The sequence below is a fragment of the Triturus cristatus genome, chromosome 11 (assembly GCF_964204655.1).
Source record: "Triturus cristatus chromosome 11, aTriCri1.1, whole genome shotgun sequence".
NCBI classification, from domain to species: Eukaryota; Metazoa; Chordata; class Amphibia; order Caudata; family Salamandridae; genus Triturus; species Triturus cristatus.
This window is the reverse complement of record NC_140594.1, coordinates 971,808,591-971,822,658: the sequence shown is the minus strand read 5'-3', so window position 1 is coordinate 971,822,658 and position 14,068 is coordinate 971,808,591. Positions and strand designations below refer to the sequence as shown.

The 14,068-nt window shown below is 43.3% G+C and overlaps 1 protein-coding gene across 5 annotated transcripts in view; it reads left to right on the top strand.

The window, feature by feature from the left end:
* LOC146785767 (phospholipid scramblase 1-like) overlaps nt 1-14,068 on the top strand; it is a 644,815-nt gene that overhangs the window by 610,987 nt on the left and 19,760 nt on the right. The window contains exon 8 of one of the 5 annotated variants that reach the window (XM_085633632.1): nt 4,954-5,370. The exons of the other annotated variants lie outside the window; for them this stretch is intronic. Coding sequence (XP_085489758.1) covers nt 4,954-5,013 — 60 coding nt within the window. The 3' untranslated portion in view covers nt 5,014-5,370. Of the gene's footprint in view, nt 1-4,953; nt 5,371-14,068 lie in introns of those variants that run through there. 5 annotated transcript variants of the gene reach the window in all.

Sequence of the window (14,068 nt, the reverse complement as noted above, 5' to 3'; positions counted from 1 at the left end):
CGACTTTTGGAAAGACAACATTGAGACGAAAACTGTCTGGGGTACTAAAGATTGGCAAGTACAGGGAATAGAAGCTTTGTTTAGAGCCTGTATCATCCCTGATTAAATTATGTTTTTGAACGACACTGTTCAACAAACATCATGCCCTGGAATAGCCAAGATAAAAGACATGAACACTCCGTCTATACCTTCACCTACAAGTGAAAGCACTACACAGGGGGATGTCGACATACATACTATTTTGAATCACAATAGATCAGATCCTGAATGGAAAAAATGGTTGCTCTGACCCTTAGACACAAACAACTGTCAGGATAGATTCCTGAACAAAACACAAGGTTTTACCTTTCATAGGCCAGACCCACGTTATGTCCAAAGACAGCATCCGGGGGTAGTAACAACTTACAGTGTAGGGAAACTTTGCCTTGATTGGCTACAGAAAGCTACACTAGAGGATGTAAAACAACACTTAACTTTACTTCAAGAAGACACAGACCGTAGGAAATTCTTGCTATGGTCAAGAAAACCGCGACAAAAACGTTTCATATATGCCGGTATCTACGCTGCTTATAATGAAGCATGGAAGGTCACCCAAGCAGAGACTGCAGAACAAATACGAGAAATTGATCGTATTAATTTAAAGAAATCTCTCTCTGTAGTAGACAATGGGTTAATGACTCTGTCGTCAAGGATATATTGTTTGGACAGCATTGAATCCTCTGTCATAGACATCATGGAACAAGTCTTGGTCATGTTGCAACATGGTCAGTCACAGCTACGTTCTATCATGCTATTAGGCTGAACTCTTCAAAACCTGTGTAAACGTACGCAACTTAGTTATCCGAATAATTCCGGGTCAATGCGGATTTACCTACTTAACTTTTAACGAAGATGAAAAAGTACCAATTGCATACAAATCCCACTTGCAAACCTTAGGGAATTCTTGCTAGGACCAAGAAAACCGCGTCAAAAACATTTCATATATACCGGTATCTACGCTGCTTATAATGAAGCCTTGAAGGTCACCCAAGCAGAGACTGCAGAACAAATATGAGAAATGTATTGTATTAATTTAGAGAAATCTCTCTCTGTAGTAGACAATGGGTTAATGACTGTCGTCCAGGATATATTCTTTGGACAGCATTGTATCCTCTTGAGTTCATCAAGGGGCTAGGCACAACTCAAGAACATCCTGTCAATGAAAGAACAATTAATCCCCACACCCAAGGCCGTTGTCCCTGTCCCAGGACCAGTTCACATCTCACTATAACAGTTCCCATCAGTTGACAGTTAACAGTTGAAATACTTACTCAAAGGCCTTAGCAGTTATAGGTAGAATAGAGTCTTTTACCCAATAGTTACACAACATCCACCTTTACAATTCATTCTGATTTTGTCAATTAAAAAGTGTCTTGAATTATATGTTCTAGCTGCTCTCAGCCTGAATTTAACATTATAGCATGCTATAATTTACTCCAGTGTTTCCCTATAAAAACCCAATTTGCCACAGTGCAAGTACATTTTAGGCTTTTTCATTGTGAGAACATGTGTAGCAGTAAACATTTGCATGTCATACTTTTAAATTTCAGGCACCCTGTTTGAGCATTGAGGCCTACCATAGGGGTGACTTCAATCAATCAATTATGTCTTTATTCAGAAACAAATGTATCCATAAAAGCACATTTTAAAATTACATAAGATATTTAAACTGTCTTTTAATAAAAATATGAATAAAATTAAGTAAAAAGTATATCATTAGACTATGATATTAATGTAAGACAATTCGAATAAGTGTCCATTGTCAAGTGTGCCCAGATGGCAACGTTAAGAAACGTAATCACATAAAAAATACTCTCATTGGAGCAACTTACTATATGCTACTCTAAAATCACTGATGGCAAGATTCTTGATTAGGGGAATTAAAATAATCTTTGTGTACTTAAATTAAAAGCCGCAGAAGAATAGGAAATGTAAAGAGATTGGCCTGAACTTCCATTACACGGGCAGGGGAAAATAGCCAGATTTACCTGAAATCCTAAGGGGAAACATCACAAATATTTAACGGTGCCTGCCCTGAACAAAACAGTAAACTTCACTCCCAGCGCCCCATGGGTTTTGTTAAATGCCCTGTGATCAATTTGTTAATTCAAATATTCATGTAGGGTGCCACACTCACCTTTGAAGTCTCAGCAGCTAATCTATCGGTCTGTAGGAATTTGTAAAAAACTGCTTGTAGCTGTTGTCTACTAATGTTGTGAGGTCCGTCAGAATTTTCAAATAACTGTTGTCAACCTGCTTTTCATAAGCGTTATTTCACTGTCACCATCCATGGGATACTCTTACCTTTTTCACAGGCCAGACAATCTGAAATAATATCTCTAGTGAGGCTTGTTTCCGTGTTTCTACATAGTGCTAACCATAGTAAAAGGGGGCAGACATAGATATAATATTCAATTAGAGGGATGTTAATTTGATTATGACAAATACAATTAGAAGAGGAAACAGGGACCCTTAGGACTCTTCTGCAAAATAAATTTTCTTCTACTTGAATTTGATTGCACTTATTAATACCACATACCTTAGCCCCATAAGCAGCTATTGGTAGGCGCTGCATCTTAAAGATCTGCAGGAGTGAGAGAAGAGCTCCACCTCTCCTTGGTTGGGATATAGTGAACAGTGAATGAATCGCTCTTGAAAATGCATTACTACTTTGCACAACATGTGCAGTCCCTGAGCCATTATCAGCGAAGGTTAATCCCAGGTTTGAAAAAGTGCGAGTGCATTTGAAAATCAACTCACCCACTTTAAGTGCAGCCAGATTATGTTTCTTCTGGCCACATGACCTTTTATAAGATTTATTATAATTAGTATGTAAATCCAGTAATGCCATGAAATATACGTTACAAACACAAGGAGATGATGGACGGAGCGCTGAAAATTTTCAGAGACACACCCCCAATCACAGATCTGGGTTGAATCCATCATCGTTATTTAGCTCACTTCGCCACCTCAGTTCAGACCCAGCTATATGCAAATCAGTCTTGACCCTGTGCCTCATGGGAACAGTCCAGCCCGAACTGCCAAGCCAGGTCTTCACTGAACTGGAAACAAGCATTCTGGGACCAGTTTTGGGGTAACACCCCTCATTAGCCAGGCTAGCTTAAATCCAGTGGCAAGGTGAGGAAGAGACCCACGTCTGGGCATACCCTGCCAACTTAGGGCGAACAAAGCAAACACAAGGAGAACATGGAAGTGAGCTACAGGATGACTGGGGGTGAGTGTCTGAAAAGTTTCTGTACATGCACTTCGGTGAGCGATGAGATCAGACATCTTTGTTTAAGGTAATAGAGAGTGATTATTTGGGTTAATACACAGTGTTTGAGGGACACAGGAGGTTAGGTTTGAAGCAATGGAACAGAGAATCATGATGTAGCACGAAAAGTATGGCACAGATTTCTTTTGGACTTTTTGCATGGATAAATTGATTTTATTTAAGTTGAAACATGTATAAGGCAGGCCCTATTCATAAGTGAAGTAGGACAAGGTGAAACCACAAGTATTTATGAGACTGGTATGGGTATGCGTCATTTACATACAATCTTTTTTATTGTAGTTACCCCTGAAGAAGGGTATCAAATGCCCAAAATGCATTGTGTTTTATCAAATACGTTGTGCTTTGAAGAAAAGTGAATCTCCTTGTGTTAAGAAAAAAATCCTATAAAGGCAGCGGTTGAACTTGATTGTGATACAAGTATGAACAGAATTGAATCAAACATGAACTATGAATCAAATTGGAAGAAATAAAACTATGGATGAAACTTGAAAAATTGTTGAAACTGATCTATTCATAACATTTGCAGTGCATCCTAGTCTGTGGCCTGACCAGGCTCCAATAATTAGCAGTATCATTTTACACGCATGGACGGAGCACGCAAACAGTGATGCACGCAGTAATGTTTTGCCTTTGAGCATTATAATTCTGAGAAGCAACAAATCGGTGTGCATTCTACCTTTTTGATGTTAGCTTCTTTAAGGCATGCCATAAAAACATGGAGATTCTCACTGATCACTTTCTGAAATAGGCATGCAGGTGCGACTGTTCTCCATGTCAATGTAAGAACATCTGATGAGGGCTCTATGCTATCAGCTCTAATTTCCTTCCTATAGTAGGGTTATGGGTGACTTATTAATGCTTAAAAAGAAGGTATTAGGCCTTCTAAAACTGTTTATTAAAATAGGTTGAAATGACAGTTTTAAAACTGCACTGCTAGTCTACAATGTTGGCAGGGGTTGGGTTTATGTGCCATTGCACTGGGTGGTGCAACGGGTGCTGGAGCCCACTAGTGACCCTTCACTTACAAGCACTGAGTACACTGGGTGACATATACCAGGGTCTTATGGGCAAGTTAAAGGTGCCAATCAGGTGTATACATATGTCATCATGTTTACAAATAGAAGCGCTGGCACTTAACCCACTGGTTATTTGGGATAAAGTGCACAGAGTTCTAGTCCAAAATAAATAATCAACTCAAATAACTGGGTGAATAACACTCACAAGATGGACATTTACAAAGCAGCCATTTATAAGAACAATATTCTTGAAAGTTAATCTGACTTTTTATGAAATAGTAAATGTGCTCAATACTTTTTCTGTCACTAGAGCATGCGTAGATTACAACTGTGCCCTTTGCCATATGTGCATAATAGTTAACAATGCAATCAAATTTCTGTTTATCATTTTTTTCAAATATTCCAAGAATACTAAATAATTTACTGGTTTATGAATTCATAGTGTTCCACTGTTACTCTCTAATCTCTCAGTGGCTTGGGGAAAATAAACAAGAGGCATCAAAACATGAATAGTGCATTTCTACAATTGTTTAACACAAGTTTGAAAAATGTGCATAAACCATTCTAAGTGTGACATTTTCATATTATTTTTTCTTCTTGTAGAGTAAAATATTTTATGAATACAACATTCCTGAAGTTAAAACCTACTACTATTATCGCTGAACAAGAAGTCGGAGAATAATGAGAGTTTGGTGAAGAAGTGAAAAGACAAATGAAAAGCATTTATATAGAACACATTTGTAACAAATACTCTTTTTCTAACAGTCCTAAAAAATGGTGTAATGAGAAAATGCATGATTTATTTAAATCATGATGTAAATTATGCAAGTGTTAAATACATTTTGCTCTGCTCTACTAGTCCTCCCTACTTGATGTTGTATGCCTCAAGGACTTGTACTTTGTGGATGTAATGTTTGGTTTTATTTGATGTATTTTTTTAATCAGTTATCAAATGCACAAAAAAAAATGGTTGGCAAATGGTTGTCATTACAAATGTTACAACATAGTAAAATAATAAAAAACAGATCAATACAAAAAGACTACCTTGTATTAATCAAACTAAGACAAGGATGGCATAGTCAATTCAAAGTTCCACATACACAATGAAATCTAAACCTTACAACACTCTGACCCACACCCGTAAGAACAAATGCCTAAAAGTTCATAAGTTCACCTTGCCCAACCTTTGACATGATATGTTACTACTAGGCCTTGGCAGAGTTCGCGGAGTTGCGCTAAGCGGATCTCTCCGAAGTGCCCCAAAAACTCTCTCGCTCTACACGGATTTCCTTGAGTGGGTAGAGCTACTCGCCACAGTGGTTTGCTTAAGATATTACATTTTCTTCAACGTGACGTGCATTCTCGCACCAGAAATCACACTTTTTTTGTGACTTTTGTACTTTTTTGCTTTACTTCCTGTTTATTTTTCCTTCCTTCCTTCATTTTCCCATTTCTATCTTACACCCCACCAAGCACCAGAGCAGAGCTGGGGAGCAGCAGCACCAGGCCCCCAACCCCCTGAACCACTCCCACAGCCAGCCGCCTACCTTGCGATCGGCAGAGCCGTGAAGAGGTGCAGCCCTGCACCATTTTTCAGATGTGGAGGTGGCTACGCTAGTTTTTTTATTTATGAGCAACGCCACCTCCCCTCCACTCTGGCTGCAGGCCTGGCAGTGGGTACTGCCTCCATCAGCATCAGCAGCACTGGGAGAGGGTATGCGCCGCAGCTCTGGGTGATGACCCCAACAACAGCTGACACAACAGTGGACCGACCTGTTGGACAGGGAAAAGGGCCTGCTAGGCATTGAGGTTGCGGGGCTCAGTAAGTAATAATCATTTATTTGTTGTGTCCATGCTAATATTTGTTTCCCAAATAGCAAACATTCTACTCACACTCGGGGATAAGTTAAGGTTACGTTACAAATATTATGTGATCATCATGTAGCCAGGTGCTCAGCGCTACCTATTCTTATTTATTGGCACTCACTTGGGCTGATAATTTAAGAAGTCGTGCAGAGACTCCACTATCCTGTCACTAAGATATTGGTAGTTATTAGTATTAGTGAGTTAGCATTCTCTCACTACTTTGTGCCTTTCTTTATTTTACCTTGCACATTCCCAAGCAACCTTCCAATGATGTGTAGTATGCATGCATCTATGCATTGAATAAAATACAGACTGAGTTGGCCCGTCAAATGGGGTTGAGAGATTGTGAATGAGATGAGAAGAAAAGATCATTGCAATATATTAGTAGTTCCGAAAAGTAGTTTAGGAAATTTGGAAAAGGGTTAGGTTCAGTAAATTAGGAATATGCCCACAATACTAGTAATATAGGTGATCTGATTTGGAAAAGTTAAATGTTACTGCAGTTGCCTTTACTTGTCAAATATATTTGGGGTGATTATTAACTGTACCACTAATCTTTTTATATTTTCTTTTCTTTATTTCTTACATTAGTATTCAGGGGCAAGCCAAAGGCGTGCCTAAGGCCAGCCCATATGTGCCTGTCAGGGTCCCAGAGGCAACCAGCGCCAGCCACACTGTCCGGGAGCTTTCAGACAGTAAGATTTGAATTAGATACAGTAGACGTTCTGCTGTATCTCATGCCAATTACCAAGTGTCAAACAGAGCCTAGGGCTCCTTCAGTGGGGTTTAAGATCAACGGCCCAGACTGTCACTTTTATCATATGTGGGACAGTGGAACACATAAGAGAACCCTGGTACGGCCCTTTAAAAAAGATGCTATCCCAGGTTGCGCTGCATTGATTAACGCAACTCACAATGCAAAAACACGCATACAACATATATGACCTCTTAAAGGAAGGCAGTCTTGATTTTCTATGTTACAGAAACCTGGCTATCAGAAAAATCGAACCCCATCATTGCAAACGCCATACCTAAGGTCTTCAAAATCTATAAAAAAGATAGACAAGTGGGCATAGGAGCTAGACTAGCAGTCATCCTCAGTGAACAATGGGGTTTCCAAGACATAGTAGTGAATGACTTGCTGAATGCAGAAGTCATGGACTTTTGTATTTCCATATAAAATCAACACTCAGTGGCCGGGGTTCTAACCTGTAGAACCCCAGGTCCAGCTGGCTCCTTTGTGAAATCTCTTGATAAAGCCACCACACATCTAGCCCTAAGATACGCACATTTCATGATTTTAGCAGATGATTCGGAAGCCTTGGTTTTCAAAGAAATAATTAATCTGCTTAATTTAAGTCTGTATGTGATGAAACCGACACATTAAAGAGGGCATACACTAGACCAACATTGTTCCAATGTAATACTACAGATGGAGGATCCGCAACCACTGCCTTGGTTGGATCACCATTTAATCAGATTTTCTTGGTAACGGCTAGTACAACAGGATCCTTCCCTAAGCATTCTGACCCGTAATGGGAAAGTTTACTATAAAATACACCCGCAGGAATTCTCAAGTGTCCCAAAACAATACATCCCAGATTTATCAGGCATACTGAACGAGGATATATACACACTGTAGAAGCTACCCTGAAGTAATGGTCACTTATATTATGTAACTGTTTCCCTGCAAGCACTATATAGATAGAGTGCTAGGCATCTCAAAAAAGGTTAAGGACTGTCCTCATACACCACCAGGTGTCAAGCTTCATCATCGGTAGTCGGGAAGAAGGAGTGGACGTTCGTAGGTGAACGGCGAGGGACGCACCTTGAGACAAGTGTGACCACAGGGGTCCCTGAACCCTCCTCCTATGGCGTATTAAGGACCCGACATTGAGGTATCTGAGAACATCAGCGTTAGGTTAGAGGTTGACATAGGTCACCCTAACATAGTGGCAATATTTGAGACCAATTTGGCAAGATAGAAACCCAATTCACGTCCTGAAGAATGCAGCTGACTCATTTGAGCCAACGGCAGAAACATGCTGACGACAATAGTGGTGATGGGGTAATAGTTCCACCAATCCCCATACTCCAGCTTTTATACCAAGTACTACCCTGAGATTTTATGCAATTTGGGGTAATACATTGGTTTTTTAACTCACTTTTTGCATGTGCCCCAACTTAAATGATTAGACGTGCCTCCCTGTCTTCAGGTGTAGGCCCGCTCTCTATCAAACCAGGTTTTTAGAGAGCTAGGACTGGCTATGATGAAGCATGACACCTGGTGCTGTGTGAGAACAGTCCTTAACATTTTTTGAGATGCCTAGCACTCTATCTATATAGTGCTTGCCGGGATACGGTTCCATTACATAAGTGACCAATACTTCAGGGTAGCTTCTACAGTGTGTGTACATAGTAGGATTGGAGGCCAATTCACCCTGAAGACCCCGTAGCCTCTAGTTCCCTCTGTTGGATAGTTCAAAGGGTCCTGTGTTAGTATACTGAATGAGGATCTCATGAAATATGATAATTGCATCAGACACTCTGTAGAAGATCTGGCCCCGGTTCTTCAGAGCAGAGAACACAGAAGTACACCTTCCAGTTGATGGTTCTTGGCCACTGTTAAAATAGAGAAAAAATGCTATACGGCACTAGAATGAAAATGGAGGAAGGATTATAAATATGCTGATAAAGAGACATTCAAACTTGCACAAAAGATATATTACGTGGCTGTAACCAAAGCTTAGTAACCTTACTTCAAGGAGTGCATGCAAAAGGCAGGAAACAGATCAAAAGAGTTTTTCTTTATAGCCAACAGTTGGCCTGTACTTACACCTAGGCATCCTCGGTCGACTGGTGTGAAAAGCTCGCAAGATCCTCTACTAGCAAGATCTCTAGCATTCAAGCCACCCTAGTTACATGAGGACTACCTGGGGTCGACGCCGAGATCTTACAGCATACTAGGAAGATACCAATGGCTAGGACAAATCTGAGCAGCTTTGAAACTATCCTGTTGGAATGCTCGTTGAAGACTCTTAAAGCTGTCAATTCAGGATCCCCCAAAGATCCGTGCCCCCAAAACTGTTGGTGTTGTTGGCAGTTACTATCAATCCGTTGGCAAACTGGATTCTAAGTACATCAATAAGGATAGCTTCAGTAACTAGTGCATGGAAGCAGGCATTGATACTTCCAAAGCAAGCTGCGGGCCCTGCTAACCTGGCAACTATAGCCCTATTTCTTTGCTTCCAGCCTTATCTATAATTCTGGAAAAGCAGGTGAATATACAAGTGTCAAAACTCTTGGAAGCAAACAAGCTGCTATACCCCGGTCAATCTAGCTTTATAGCTGGCTATAGTACTGATACTGCACTGGTTGTGGTATTGGAATATATTAAAGAAACCCTAGAAGGGGAGAAATTTTATTGATCATGCTGGACCTATCAGCAGCATTTGATACTGTACCCCACACACTGTTGCTTGACTGCCTCCAGCCATTGGAGTGACAGGGCATGTGCTGGACTGGCTAACATCATTTTTAGCAGATAGAAGCCAGCAAGTTGGGATTCTTCCCTGCTCTGCCAGTCCACCGGAGGTGGATACAGGTGTTCGCCAAGACAAGGCCTTGAGTCCAGCGCTCTTCAGTTCATATCTTGTGCGACCTGGCATTTCTGGCAGAAGAACTGGGAGTAAAGATGATATCTATGCAGATGACACCAAATTACTTTTCTCCTGAAACATGTGATTTGAGCGGAAGGGCACTCAGATTAAAACCTGCCTAACCACAGTCGTACACTGGCTATCCACAGCTCAACTCAAATGCAATGAGGAAAAAAAGAAATCCTCTTCTTTAGGACATTCCCACCAAATTTCTGGCTAACTCTTTGGCCACATGATGCCTCCCCTCCAGGACTCCTGAAATACTCAGTAAAAAACCTGGGAATAACCTTTGACAATAGACTATCTTTCTGTCCTCAAGTTAAAAGGTTGGTAGGCATATGTTTTGGGATTATGGGAGGATTATGAGGTTCCTTAATAATGTTCTGCCCTTGCTATCCTTCTCAGCAAGGAAAACAGTAATCCAAGCACTAATAATATGTAGAATAGAATATGGCAATGCACAACATCTGGGCATACCTGAGTAATAAATGGGTAAATCGCAAGTGATCCAGAATGTGGCAGCTTGCCTTCTGCTAAACATGCAGAGAAGGCAACACATCAGTTCACATTCACGGGGACTCGACTCGCTGCCAATCAGGGAAAGGGTCAAATTTAAGGCTCTGACATTGGTACATGATGCTTTGTATCAGACAGGCCCTCATTACCTTAGAGCTAGATTTATCTTCTACAACCCTATTAGACATTTACGATCAACCAACAAACCCTGGCAGTGATTCCAAAGCTTCAGCATCAAAGATCAGGGGGTAAATCGCTAACATTCCTGGGTGCATCAGCATGGAATCAACTCTAGTTGGAGCTACACTCCACAAATAATCCAGTGCTGTTTAGGAAGAAACTGAAAACCTGGTTCTTTGTGTAAGTCAAATTTTAACCCTGCTGACCATGCTAGGTCTGCGCAGAGGCATTCCTTAGAGTAGCTGTGCACATTATAAATCGCTATCATATCATATCAAGTAGAGGGCAGGGCTTGAAACCACTGAGGTTTTATCAAAGCTTTGATTCAAAAGGTTAGGGTGGTATTTCTGTCTACTCCATTGACTCGCAGTATTTGTTATCAAGGCAGATATTATGTATCCCACCCATCATCAATCATTACCTCCCTCCCTACCCATGGCATTTTGCTAGTGCCACCTATGATGCCCTAACTGCCGCATAATTCAATTCAGTACTGCAGTGTTGGCTGTGCAATGTACGTCTGCTTCAGTTACTGATCAATTTACAAAGTTCTCAATGCATGGCAATATGGAAACAAGGTATGTTTCCCTACCCTCCCCATATCCAATTAGTCACGTTCTAGTACTTCACTCATTTATTCTTTCGTAAGTTATGTCCCAGCATTCTCAAACATTTGAAAAAACTAGTTTTGGCATGCACCAGACTTTTCTGGCCAAGTGATATATTTCATCATGGCTTCCATAATGGATTTACACCTTTTCAAATGTTTCCCTTTCAACAATTGCCAACATGTGTCAACCACAGTGACTCAGTAGCCAAAACATAGGCACATGTTGATCAGTGACACCCCACTAAGTTAAGTTTCCTTACCTTACTGCTCAGCAAAGTATTTGTTACAAAAAATAATTATAAAGTGTGGTGAAGGGTGAGGCCAGGGAGTGAAGTTGGACTAAGTAAATGCCTTGGCTTTTACAGATGGGATAGTCTGTGATGAACATGCCAAATAAAATCTATATCCCGTTCCTTAATCCTTTCCCTGTGCTGCAGTGCATATCTTTTCCTACTGTCTACTTACGGCAGACAGGATATCCGTATGATTTTATATGTGACTTGTATCATTCATTATTATTATTCTGGCTTGTAGTGAGGGTATAATTGAAAGACATTTTGGAGAAGAGCATGGCCATTGGAATAAGATAATTGTATATTACAGCTGCCCCATCTGCAGACTGCTGAGAATAGCAACGTACGACTAAAGAGTACCACAGGGGCACCAGCTAGCATGCATTCTTTAATTTAGCACGAGGATAGAGAATACTTGTACTCCATAGTGCATGATGCTTCACACCTTAATGAGAAGTCATTTATTTTGGTTTTTCCACACAATGGGGCCGATTACGATCCTGGAAAAACCCGGTACAAATCGTGGGTCGGAGCTTTTTCTCCGTCCGACTCGTACCGGGATGTAAAACTTTACAAACATGCAATTACGATTCGTACGGAAACACAATTCCCGTACGATTCGGAAAAAAGACCAACCGACAGAAAAATACATACAAATGTGATCCGGGACACCGCGGACGTGACGTCCGGACGGAGTTAGGCATGTTTTTACGTACCAGCAATTACGATTCGCACCGACTGCAGTCCGGATGGGAAAATTTTTACGGCACCTAAAAAGTACCGGAAAAGCTAAGTACGCAGCAATGCGAGGTGATTAGATGGCCCGGTACGCGCCGTCCATCCCCCCCCACCCCCCGTATGTACGGAGCGTACCCCCCAGCCCCCCGTATGTACGGAGCGTAACCCCCAGCCCCCCGTATGTACGGAGCGTACCCCCGTACCCCCCAGCCCCCCGTATGTACGGAGCATACCCCCCCACCCCCGTATGTACGGAGCGTACCCCCGTACCCCCCAGCCCCCGTATGTATGGAGCGTACCCCCGAGCCCCCCGTATGTACGGAGCATACCCCCGTACCCCCCGTATGTACGGAGCATACCCCCCAGCCCCCGTATGTACGGAGCCTACCCCCCAGCCCCCCGTATGTACGGAGCATGCCCCCGTACCCCCCAGCCCCCCGTATGTACAGAGCGTACCCCCCAGCCTCCTGTATGTACGGAGCATACCCCCCCACCCCCCGTATGTACGGAGCGTACCCCCCAGCCCCCCGTATGTACGGAGCGTACCCCCGTACCCCCCAGCCCCCCGTATGTACGGAGCATACCCCCCAGCCCCCCGTATGTACGGAGCGTACCCCCGTACCCCCCAGCCCCCCGTATGTATGGAGCGTACCCCCGTACCCCCCAGCCCCCCGTATGTATGGAGCGTACCCCCAGCCCCCCGTATGTACGGAGCGTACCCACAGCCCCCCGTATGTACGGAGCGTACCCCCGTACCCCCGTATGTACGGAGCGTACCCCCAGCCCCCCGTATGTACGGAGCGTACCCCCAACCCCCCGTATGTATGGAGCGTACCCCCATACCCCCCAGCCCCCCGTATGTACGGAGCGTACCCCCCAGCCTCCCGTATGTACGGAGCATACCCCCCACCCCCCGTATGTACGGAGCGTACCCCCGTACCCCCCAGCCCCCCGTATGTACGGAGCGTACCCCCCAGCCCCCGTATGTATGGAGCATACCCCCGTACCCCCCAGCCCCCCGTATGTACAGAGCGTACCCCCCAGCCCCCCGTATGTACGGAGCGTACCCCCGTACCCCCCAGCCCCCCGTATGTACGGAGCGTACCCCCCAGCCCCCCGTATGTACGGAGCGTACCCCCATACCCCCCAGCCCCCCGTATGTACGGAGCGTACCCCCAGCCCCCCGTATGTACGGAGCGTACCCCCGTACCCCCCAGCCCCTCGTATGTACAGAGCGTACCCCCACCCCCATATGTAACAGTGCGGACCCCCAGCACGGGGGTACGCTCTGTACATACGGGGGGCTGGGGGTACAGCATGCCCATCCGCGGGGGGGCTGGGGGTACGGTGCGAACATACGGGGGGCGGGGGGGTACGGCGCGTAACAGGCACTTGTTTGGACATCTCCATGGTTGCTATGGGAGTTCGCTCCGGACGGTCTTTTTTCCATACAGTTGTACAATCGGACGGATGGGACGGATCGTAATTGCGCATTGGGACTTCAGTTTTCCCATTTGTACGTAAAAATATCCGGGGACGTGTCGGAGACTTTTCCCGACCCGAGGACGTGTGGGAGAATTTTCCCAATGCGATTTGTATGGACTTTTTCCCATACGAATCGTACTTGGCAGTTTGTACGGCGCTTTTACCATTTGTACGGAAAAAAGTCCAGATTCAATTCGGTTGGGGAAATTTTTTCCAGGATCCTAATCGGCACCAATGTGTCTGTCTAGTTTTTATGAGGAAATCCTTCAAAAGAAAAAAAAAAGTTTTTTTAAACTGGTATGCTGTTTATTCTACCTTAATTCCTTTCAGGCAGTTAGTGCACTTGCCATTCACCTTTAGTTTTATAATAG